This window comes from Procambarus clarkii, chromosome 88 (genome assembly GCF_040958095.1).
Source record: "Procambarus clarkii isolate CNS0578487 chromosome 88, FALCON_Pclarkii_2.0, whole genome shotgun sequence".
NCBI classification, from domain to species: Eukaryota; Metazoa; Arthropoda; class Malacostraca; order Decapoda; family Cambaridae; genus Procambarus; species Procambarus clarkii.
This window is the reverse complement of record NC_091237.1, coordinates 9,683,241-9,695,641: the sequence shown is the minus strand read 5'-3', so window position 1 is coordinate 9,695,641 and position 12,401 is coordinate 9,683,241. Positions and strand designations below refer to the sequence as shown.

Here is a 12,401-nt window from a genome sequence, read left to right as displayed (position 1 = left end):
CTACGCCCCATGTGTCCCACTAACAACTACGCCCCATGTGTCCCACTAACAACTACGCCCCATGTGTCCCACTAACAACTACGCCCCATGTGTCCCACTAACACTACGCCCCATGTGTCCCACTAACGACTACGCCCCATGTGTCCCACTAACAACTACGCCCATGTGTCCCACTAACAACTACGCCCCATGTGTCCCACTAACAACTACGCCCCATGTGTCCCACTAACGACTACGCCCCATGTGTCCCACTAACAACTACGCCCCATGTGTCCCACTAACAACTACGCCCCATGTGTCCCACTAACGACTATGCCCCATGTGTCCAGCTAACAACTACGCCCATGTGTCCCACTAACAACTACGCCCATGTGTCCCACTAACAACTACGCCCATGTGTCCCACTAACAACTACGCCCATGTGTCCCACTAGCAACTACGCCCCATGTGTCCCACTAACAACTACGCCCCATGTGTCCCACTGACAACTACGCCCCATGTGTCCCACTAACGACTACGCCCCATGTGTCCCACTAACAACTACGCCCATGTGTCCCACTAACAACTACGCCCATGTGTCCCACTAACAACTACGCCCATGTGTCCCACTAACAACTACGCCCATGTGTCCCACTAGCAACTACGCCCCATGTGTCCCACTAACAACTACGCCCCATGTGTCCCACTGACAACTACGCCCCATGTGTCCCACTAACGACTACGCCCCATGTGTCCCACTAACAACTACGCCCATGTGTCCCACTAACAACTACGCCCATGTGTCCCACTAACAACTACGCCCCATGTGTCCCACTATCAACTACGCCCATGTGTCCCACTAACAACTACGCCCCATGTGTCCCACTAGCAACTACGCCCCATGTGTCCCACTAACAACTACGCCCCATGTGTCCCACTAACAACTACGCCCCATGTGTCCCACTAACGACTACGCCCCATGTGTCCCACTAACAACTACGCCCCATGTGTCCCACTAACAACTACGCCCCATGTGTCCCACTAACGACTACGCCCCATGTGTCCAGCTAACAACTACGCCCATGTGTCCCACTAACAACTACGCCCATGTGTCCCACTAACAACTACGCCCATGTGTCCCACTAGCAACTACACCCCATGTGTCCCACTAGCAACTACGCCCCATGTGTCCCACTGACAACTACGCCCCATGTGTCCCACTAACGACTACGCCCCATGTGTCCCACTAACAACTACGCCCATGTGTCCCACTAACAACTACGCCCATGTGTCCCACTAACAACTACGCCCCATGTGTCCCACTATCAACTACGCCCATGTGTCCCACTAACAACTACGCCCCATGTGTCCCACTAGCAACTACGCCCCATGTGTCCCACTAACAACTACGCCCCATGTGTCCCACTAGCAACTACGCCCCATGTGTCCCACTAACACGTGTTACACCTGTGCCCAGCAGATGTGCCGGAGTCGAGGCTGCGGGCGGAGGGTGGGCGTGCGGGTGTGGGCGGTGGGCGTGACGTGGAGGAGGGAGAGAGCCTTACCTTCCTCTGTGACGTCACGGCTGACCCACCTGTCTACAATATCACCTGGCTACTGAACGTGAGTTGATATGTGCACCTGTTGTACACACACATGTACACCTGGGTATGTTGTACACACACATATGTACACCTGGGTATGTTGTACACACACATGTACACCTGGGTGTATGTTGTACATACACATGTACATCTGGGTATGTTGTACACGCACATGTACATCTGGGTATGTTGTATACCCACATGTACACCTGGGTATGTTGTACACCCACATGTATACCTGGGTATGTTGTACACACACATATGTACACCTGGGTATGTTGTACACACACATGTACACCTGGGTGTATGTTGTACACACACATGTACATCTGGGTATGTTGTACACCCACATGTACACCTGGGTATGTTATACACACACATGTACATCTGGGTATGTTGTACACACACATGTACACCTGGGTATGTTGTACACACACATATGTACACCTGGGTATGTTGTACACACACATGTACACCTGGGTGTATATTGTACACACACATGTACATCTAGGTATGTTGTACACGCACATGTACATCTGGGTATGTGGTACACACACGCACATGTACACCTGAGTATGTTGTACACACACATGTACACCTGGGTATGTTGTACACCCACATGTACACCTGGGTATGTGGTACACACACGCACATGTACACCTGAGTATGTTGTACACACACATATGTGCACTTGGGTATGTTGTACACGCACATGTACACCTGGGTATGTTGTACACACACACATGTACACTTGGGTATGTTGTACACACACATATGTACACTTGGGTATGTTGTGCACACACATATGTACACTTGGGTATGTTGTACACACACATGTACAACTGTGAATATTGTACACACACACACATGTACACCTGTTTATGTTGTACACACACATGTACACCTGTTTATGTTGTACACACACATGTACACCAGTTTATGTTCCTTGGTGTTCATGGTGTACACAACCATGTACGTTATTTTGTGTTCCTAGTGTACACACTGTCACGTAATCATCAATGTACGTTATTGATGATCATTGTGTATACTCTCATGTACGTAATTATTCCACCTAGTTTGCACATACATGTACGTAATTGTCTTTCTAATATGTACACAGTCATGTACATTATTTACTTCTACAAATTCATGTACGTTGTTCGTATTAGTAGTACACATGTACGTTATTAGTCTTCCATGTGTACACTCCCACGAACGTTTCTGATCTTCCATGTGTACACTCCCACGAACGTTTCTGATCTTCCATGTGTACACTCCCACGAACGTTTCTGATCTTCCATGTGTACATTCCCACGAACGTTTCTGATCTTCCATGTGTACACTCCCACGAACGTTTCTGATCTTCCATGTGTACACTCCCACGAACGTTTCTGATCTTCCATGTGTACACTCCCACGAACGTTTCTGATCTTCCATGTGTACACTCCCACGAACGTTTCTGATCTTCCATGTGTACACTCCCACGAACGTTTCTGATCTTCCATGTGTACACTCCCACGAACGTTTCTGATCTTCCATGTGTACACTCCCACGAACGTTTCTGATCTTCCATGTGTACACTCCCACGAACGTTTCTGATCTTCCATGTGTACACTCCCACGAACGTTTCTGATCTTCCATGTGTACACTCCCACGAACGTTTCTGATCTTCCATGTGTACACTCCCACGAACGTTTCTGATCTTCCATGTGTACACTCCCACGAACGTTTCTGATCTTCCATGTGTACACTCCCACGAACGTTTCTGATCTTCCATGTGTACACTCCCACGAACGTTTCTGATCTTCCATGTGTACACTCCCACGAACGTTTCTGATCTTCCATGTGTACACTCCCACGAACGTTTCTGATCTTCCATGTGTACACTCCCACGAACGTTTCTGATCTTCCATGTGTACACTCCCACGAACGTTTCTGATCTTCCATGTGTACACTCCCACGAACGTTTCTGATCTTCCATGTGTACACTCCCACGAACGTTTCTGATCTTGCATGTGTACACTCCCACGAACGTTTCTGATCTTCCATGTGTACACTCCCACGAACATGAAGAATATGATATATATTTCCATATACATCATGTACATAGAATAGATCACGTTCATCACGTTCACGGGCAGTATCGTGCACAACAGGTATAGCAACAGTCAGGAGGGTCATGCATTATGCCGGGCGGGCTCCTACCGAGGGGGAAGATGAAAGAGAAGGGTAAGAGAAGGGGGGAGGAAGAGAGCGTCCCTTTAATACGCATGAGGGAAGCTGGGCATGAAAGAGATCTGGGCAGCGGAAGGCAGGACGGTGGGTAATTGGATCCAATATATGATGGGGGAGAGAGAGAGAGAGAGAGAGAGAGAGAGAGACAGAGAGACAGAGAGACAGTTAATGTATCCAAGAATAATGAAGACATTTACAATGGCCCAGATTGAATCACGAACCTCAAAAATTACTTAGAGCCTTGAACCTGCACAAAAGACCGGGGCCCAAGAGAACCAGCTGAAAGCCTCAGTTAAACTCTACAAAGGTCCCCCCGACAAGTTAAGCCCATTTGCATACAGTATACAAAATTAAATTGAAAGATTTTCCAGTAAGATCTCGTAAACTTAAACGAAATAAAGTTAATGGGAGATAATTCAGCTGAAGAAAGTAACAAAACTCAAGTCAGGTCTCATAAAGTTAAACGAAATAAACGTCTGTGAAGGTTATGCAGCTGACGAAGACCAAGCTGAGGTTCGCGGGAACTCTGGCGGTTAATGTGACCATCTAACTAGTTTCTCTACGTTTAATACGCGAATATAATTCAGTGTCTGAGGCAGCCGGCCGAGGTGAATAGTCAGAGTTTCCTGGATATGAGAGTACAGGCTGTGTGAGGTATTCATTTATGAGAGCAGAAGCTATGTAAGGTACTAATTACTATGTACTAATTACTATGTACTATGTACTATAAGGTACTATGTAAGGTACTTGATGACCTATTACTCTGTAGGTGAACATATTGGGAGAAGTATTACTGGGTGATAGGACAGACTGGGAGTAATATAACGGTGTTAACTGACAGACTCGAGCAGTATTACTGTGAGAGGAGGACAGCTGGGTATTACACTGTAAGCAGACAGATGTCGATAAGTATTACCATATGCTGGAACACACTGAGAAGTATTACTTTGTGACTGGACAAACTGGAAGAAGTATTAATATGGTAAGGGACATACAAGGAGAAGTATTACAATGTAACTGGTCGGAATTGGAAAATTATTAATATGAGGAGATAGATTGTGAGGAGTATAACTGAAAATTAATCGGCTTGGAGAAGTATTATTCTATGAGGAGACAAAATAATACAAGTATTGCTGAGTGAATAGAAATAGACCAAGAGAAGTGTTACTGTGGTAATTAACAGACTGAAACAAGTATTACAGCGTAAAGGGGGGGGGAGGGGGAAGACTGGGATAAGTATTAATGTGTGAGAGGAAGGGAAAGTTAGAAATATTGTAGTTTGAGTGAACAGACTGCGAGAAGTATTACTCTTTTAGTGGATATTCTAAAGGATTATTACTGTGAGAATAGACAGACTGAGTGGACAGAGTATTACTGAGTGGAGAGACTGTGAGAAGTATTATTGTAACTGGGTATAAACCGTGAGAAAAATTATTATGTGAGTGGACAGGCTGGGATAAGTATTATTAAGCAAGGGGGACAGGCTGGGATACGTATTATTAAGCAAGGGGGACAGGCTGGGATAAGTATTATTAAGCAAGGGGGACAGGCTGGGATAAGTATTATTAAGCAAGGGGGACAGGCTGGGATAAGTATTATTAAGCAAGGGGGACAGGCTGGGATAAGTATTATTAAGCAAGGGGGACAGGCTGGGAGAAGTATCATTATGAAAGGCGAGAAGCATTACAGAAGTAGGTACTTTGAGGAAAGTATCTACTTCTTTACTTGAAAAAGTAAAGAAGTAGGTACTGTGGGGGAAAACATACTTGAAAAAGGAGTGAATGGATAATGTGGGATAATTATTTTTGTGTGAGTGGGTATACTAGGCGAAGTATTTCTGTGTGAGTAGATATACTAGGCGAAGTATTTCTGTGTGAGTGGGTATACTAGGCGAAGTATTTCTGTGTGAGTAGATATACTAGGCGAAGTATTTCTGTGTGAGTGGGTATACTAGGGGAAGTATTTCTGTGTTATCTTGAGGTTATCTTGAGTTGATTTCGGGGCTTTTAGTGTCCCGCGGCCCGGTCCTTGACCAGGCCTCCACCCCCAGGAAGCAGCCCGTGACAGCTGACTAACTCCCAGGTACCTATTTACTGCTAGGTAACAGGGGCGTTCAGGGTGAAAGAAACTTTGCCCATTTGTTTCTGCCTCGTGCGGGAATCGAACCCGCGCCACAGAATTACGAGTCCTGCGCGCTATCCACCAGGCTACGAGACGAGACCTCTATTCTGTGTGAGTGGATATACTAGGGGAAGTATGTCTCTGTGAGTGGGTATACTAGGGGGAAGTATTTCTGTGTGAGTGGGTATACTAGGGGGAAGTATTTCTGTGTGAGTAGATATACTAGGGGAAGTATTTCTGTGTGAGTGGGTATACTAGGGGGAAGTATTTCTGTGTGAGTAGATATACTAGGGGAAGTATTTCTGTGTGAGTGGGTATACTAGGGGGAAGTATTTCTGTGTGAGTAGATATACTAGGGGAAGTATTTCTGTGTGAGTGGGTATACTAGGGGGAAGTATTTCTGTGTGAGTAGATATACTAGGGGAAGTATTTCTGTGTGAGTGGGTATACTAGGGGAAGTATTTCTATGTGAGTGGGCAGACTGTGAGAAGTATTAATGTGTGTGTGGATAGACTGCGAGAAATAATTCTGTGAGAGGCGATAGACTGGGAGAAGTATTAATATGTAAGTGAAAAAACTGAGGGGGGCGGTATTGGTGGATAGACTGAGAAGTATTGCGATGTGAGTGGATAGACTGAGAAGTATTACGGTGTGAGTGGATAGACTGATAAGTATTACAGTGTGAGTGGATAGACTGAGAAGTATTACAGTGTGAGTGGATAGACTGAGAAGTATTACGGTGTGAGTGGATAGACTGAGAAGTATTACAGTGTGAGTGGATAGACTGAGAAGTATTACGGTGTGAGTGGATAGACTGAGAAGTATTACAGTGTGAGTGGATAGACTGAGAAGTATTACAGTGTGAGTGGATAGACTGAGAAATATTACGGTGTGAGTGGATAGACTGAGAAGTATTACGGTGTGAGTGGATAGACTGAGAAGTATTACAGTGTGAGTGGATAGACTGAGAAGTATTACAGTGTGAGTGGATAGACTGAGAAGTATTACGGTGTGAGTGGATAGACTGAGAAGTATTACGGTGTGAGTGGATAGACTGAGAAGTATTACGGTGTGAGTGGATAGACTGAGAAGTATTACAGTGTGAGTGGATAGACTGAGAAGTATTACGGTGTGAGTGGATAGACTGAGAAGTATTACGGTGTGAGTGGATAGACTGAGAAGTATTACAGTGTGAGTGGATAGACTGAGAAATATTACGGTGTGAGTAGATAGCCTGAACACGGTAATAAATTTAATATAGATGTCTAGTGATGTAATCAATTGTTAATTGGGTCTAATTGGGAAATAGTAGTTAAAATATGAGAACTAAATGCTAATTGTTAAATTGACGGATCCCCCCAAAAATTCAAATTAACTTGCAATTTTCTTTTGAGACATATCCATATTTAGTAATATATGTTGTCATGAATAGTTTGCACAATTAAATTAGTTAATCCGACAGAGATTTTAAATGTATTTGACGATGCAATAACCTCATTACTCAAGTCATTGGGAACGCCCTTAGAAATGCCTGAGTATATTTCCCTTGTTTTAATCTAAATTGAATGAGAAACTCTTCCATTCAAACATTCAAGAAAAGAGTTTGGTTTAATGTTTGTCATTCAATTCAATTTCTTTCTTTATTATGCACCCCATACCCATCCCGTGGACGGTGGTGTAAAGGGTTACAGAGGCACATAATCGGTTCAGGAACTGAACCCTCTAGTTCGTTTGGCTAAGCAAATAACAATCTTTTGACGCTATTTACAAAATTATTAATGTTATATATATATATGTACACATACTCATGCATACATGTACATATACATACGTATACATATATATGTTTGTCGTTCGAGAATATGTTAAACTCTTCAGATCTGGTTCTTTATCAATTTAACTAAGAATTATAAGAATTTGGAATATTTTCTAAATTATACTTTATTCTGAAAATATTTTTAATTATATTATTTATTATTATTATTATTATTATTATAAAAGACTGGATTATTAATTTTTGTATACAGGCCTATCAGAAACTGAGAAGTAGCAAGACCCATCTTGGTAGTATTTACTTACAATCTTTATCTATATCTGATAAGAGTTCATTAATAGACAAGCTTAACAAACCCGAGTGCTTGAAGAGTGCCCCGGACTCCCTATCAGATCAAGGTATATTGTAACATAAGGCATCCAATGTTGTTGAAAAGTTTTTCCAAAATTACTCAAAGATTTTCCAACAATAAATAAATCATCTATTAAATAAATCATCTATTGGGTTCAGCCAGGAGGTAAAGGGCATTTAGATAACAAACGTGAATAATTTAGTTGAAAATCTCAAGGTTATCAAACCATTTTTATTTCCTTTTATTAGTTTTTTCTTGAGCTCATCAAGCAGACACTCTCCTCACTCCAATGATTTCAAGACCAGTTTGATTGTCTTGAAGATGGTCAAGTAGTTAATTAAACCACCTTCATTTCAAGAAGAGTTCTTGGACTCGCATTTAAGGCATTAATTAGTTTTTTCTTCAGAAATCGTGCTTATGAGTTTTACATTGTTGGGGGAATTTATTATATTTTGCAATTTCGAGAAAACAAGCTGACAGCTCATCAAGACCAAGACCAAGCTGACAGCTCATCAAGACCAAGACCAAGCTGACAGCTCATCAAGACCAAGACCAAGCTGACAGCTCATCAAGACCAAGACCAAGCTGACAGCTCATCAAGACCAAGACCAAGCTGACAGCTCATCAAGACCAAGACCAAGCTGACAGCTCATCAAGACCAAGACCAAGCTGACAGCTCATCAAGACCAAGACCAAGCTGACAGCTCATCAAGACCAAGACCAAGCTGACAGCTCATCAAGACCAAGACCAAGCTGAAAGACTCATCAAGACCAAGACCAAGCTGACAGCTCATCAAGACCAAGACCAAGCTGACAGCTCATCAAGACCAAGACCAAGCTGACAGCTCATCAAGACCAAGACCAAGCTGACAGCTCATCAAGACCAAGACCAAGCTGACAGCTCATCAAGACCAAGACCAAGCTGACAGCTCATCAAGACCAAGACCAAGCTGACAGCTCATCAAGACCAAGACCAAGCTGACAGCTCATCAAGACCAAGACCAAGCTGACAGCTCATCAAGACCAAGACCAAGCTGACAGCTCATCAAGACCAAGACCAAGCTGACAGCTCATCAAGACCAAGACCAAGCTGACAGCTCATCAAGACCAAGACCAAGCTGACAGCTCATCAAGACCAAGACCAAGCTGACAGCTCATCAAGACCAAGACCAAGCTGACAGCTCATCAAGACCAAGACCAAGCTGACAGCTCATCAAGACCAAGACCAAGCTGACAGCTCATCAAGACCAAGACCAAGCTGACAGCTCATCAAGACCAAGACCAAGCTGACAGCTCATCAAGACCAAGACCAAGCTGACAGCTCATCAAGACCAAGACCAAGCTGACAGCTCATCAAGACCAAGACCAAGCTGACAGCTCATCAAGACCAAGACCAAGCTGACAGCTCATCAAGACCAAGACCAAGCTGACAGCTCATCATGACCAAGACCAAGCTGACAGCTCATCAAGACCAAGACCAAGCTGACAGCTCATCAAGACCAAGACCAAGCTGAAAGACTCATCAAGACCAAGACCAAGCTGACAGCTCATCAAGACCAAGACCAAGCTGACAGCTCATCAAGACCAAGACCAAGCTGACAGCTCATCAAGACCAAGACCAAGCTGACAGCTCATCAAGACCAAGACCAAGCTGACAGCTCATCAAGACCAAGACCAAGCTGACAGCTCATCAAGACCAAGACCAAGCTGACAGCTCATCAAGACCAAGACCAAGCTGAAAGACTCATCAAGACCAAGACCAAGCTGAAAGACTCATCAAGACGTAAGCTGAAGCAAAGACATCAAGGCTCACAAGAGTATAGCAGCGGTGGTTAGGTGGTGCGTGACTAGTCTCTCAACCTCTTCTTTTATAGAACATTTCTATATGGAATATAATTCCATATAGGATATAATGGAATAAAATATGTTGTGTTTACTCTCTTAAACTCATTCTTATGTTCTTCTTCTTATGTTCTTATTGGGTGGTTATAAACAGGAGCTGTCTCGTATAGGCCAGTAGGCCTTCTCAAGTTACCTTCATCCTTATGTTCTTTTTCAACTGCATAACAACTAGGTTTTGTTAGGCTAAGGATTTATTAAGAATTACTTGTATTTATTTGTATTCCACTCCATCCCTAGTCTTCGTCCATCACAGATGTGGCCGACCACAAGGATGCATTCATCACGAATATTAACGTACTGTGAATGCAAAATGCGCATTTTCTGAAATATATATAACTATAAGTATGAATTATAATTTTATATACGTTACGTTTTATATACGTTACGTTAATTTATATAAGTTAGGTCAGCAGGTTATGTTGACAACTATTTATATTTGAAGTACTTGAATAAATAATTTAGATTATAATTATCTTCAATGAAAAAATTAATATACAATTTTGCCTAAACTGAGTAATTGAATTAGGTCTCATTACATGAGGATGCTGCATATATTTGCTGCCACAGAGGACAGCATCAGAGGACTCCCTCACACTGCTGTGTGATGGAGTACCCCTCAGAAGGTAAGTCAGACTTTCTAGAGATAAGCATCTTGTGAGGACGAACGTCATAAGCATTAATTTTGTCAATCTGTTGCTGCTCCGTCTGAGGTCAGTGAATTTTGCGTGCAGGACCTCCTGGCTTGCAGGCGAGCCAATAGGGGCACCAAGGAGGGCTCAGGTCGCTGGGTCAATAATACGAGTGTCTGGCAGAACAGCATTTACTGGCTCAATAATATCTGAGTTGGGGGAGACTATTTCACACCTGGATACATTGAGAATGAGGCTTTCAGTTGCTCCTTGTTCCTGGATATTTCTCATATTCTCCATACTGGTATCTGGGGTTCCGGCAAGAGTGCCATCATCCAGGAACCTGATATTTAGCTCTCTTGTCAATCAAGGACCTCTCTGATAGCTTCGTATGTCTATATCATGTTCCCAAAGATACGTTTTGAGTCACCACTGAAGCACGATTGGATAAATAGATTTAGAGGGGGAGGGGGGGGGGATTGGCTACGAACGGCTCGAAGAACCGCATCTCTTCTAACTTAACAGAAGTCATTTTTACAATCATGCTTAACTAGAGCCTTCTAGTCCTAGAAACTGGTAATGCTTGCTAGCGCTGCGTGCGCTGCTGCTTCGCAGCTTAGGATCCCAAAACCAAGCTGATTAGGTATCAACATGGTGGCTGCGACCTGCTTGATGGTTTCTGTGCAGCCTCAGCTACGAGGCGTCAGAGGGTGTTGCCAACGCCAATGGGCTTTGTTCTGCCATCCATTTTTAGAGCACAGAGAGCTGCTCTGAAAATAGAGAGGAACTACGACCTGGAAAGCCACCTGCTGATCCAAGTGGAAAAGACATTTTCTTGGCTGAGGCTCTACGTGGATGTTCGTCTAGAAGAGCACGGGCTCTTGTGGTGTTCCTGGAGGCAAGCACGGGCTCTTGTGGTGTTCCTGGAGGCAAGCACGGGCTCTTGTGGTGTTCCTGGAGGCAAGCACGGGCTCTTGTGGTGTTCCTGGAGGCAAGTACGGGCTCTTGTGGTGTTCCTGGAGGCAAGCACGGGCTCTTGTGGTGTTCCTGGAGGCGAGCACGGGCTCTTGTGGTGTTCCTGGAGGCAAGCACGGGCTCTTGTGGTGTTCCTGGAGGCAAGTACGGGCTCTTGTGGTGTTCCTGGAGGCGAGCACGGGCTCTTGTGGTGTTCCTGGAGGCAAGCACGGGCTCTTGTGGTGTTCCTGGAGGCGAGTACGGGCTCTTGTGGTGTTCCTGGAGGCAAGCACGGGCTCTTGTGGTGTTCCTGGAGGCAAGTACGGGCTCTTGTGGTGTTCCTGGAGGCAAGCACGGGCTCTTGTGGTGTTCCTGGAGGCAAGCACGGGCTCTTGTGGTGTTCCTGGAGGCAAGCACGGGCTCTTGTGGTGTTCCTGGAGGCAAGCACGGGCTCTTGTGGTGTTCCTGGAGGCAAGTACGGGCTCTTGTGGTGTTCCTGGAGGCAAACACGGGCTCTTGTGGTGTTCCTGGAGGCAAGCACGGGCTCTTGTGGTGTTCCTGGAGGCAAGCACGGGCTCTTGTGGTGTTCCTGGAGGCAAGTACGGGCTCTTGTGGTGTTCCTGGAGGCAAGCACGGGCTCTTGTGGTGTTCTTGGAGGCAAGCACGGGCTCTTGTGGTGTTCCTGGAGGCAAGCACGGGCTCTTGTGGTGTTCCTGGAGGCGAGCACGGGCTCTTGTGGTGTTCCTGGAGGCAAGCACGGGCACTTGTGGTGTTTCTGGAGGCGAGCACGGGCTCTTGTGGTGTTCCTGGAGGCAAGCACGGGCTCTTGTGGTGTTCCTGGAGGCAAGCAC

The 12,401-nt window shown here is 44.9% G+C and overlaps 1 protein-coding gene across 1 annotated transcript in view; it reads left to right on the top strand.

Annotated features, from left to right (window-relative positions):
* LOC123745894 (uncharacterized) overlaps positions 1–12,401 on the top strand; it is a 715,884-nt gene that overhangs the window by 582,626 nt on the left and 120,857 nt on the right. Inside the window, exons 6-7 of the mRNA XM_069317722.1 lie at positions 1,460–1,602; positions 7,967–8,111. Of these exons, the coding sequence (XP_069173823.1) occupies positions 1,460–1,602; positions 7,967–8,111 (288 nt within the window). The remainder of the gene's footprint in view (positions 1–1,459; positions 1,603–7,966; positions 8,112–12,401) is intronic.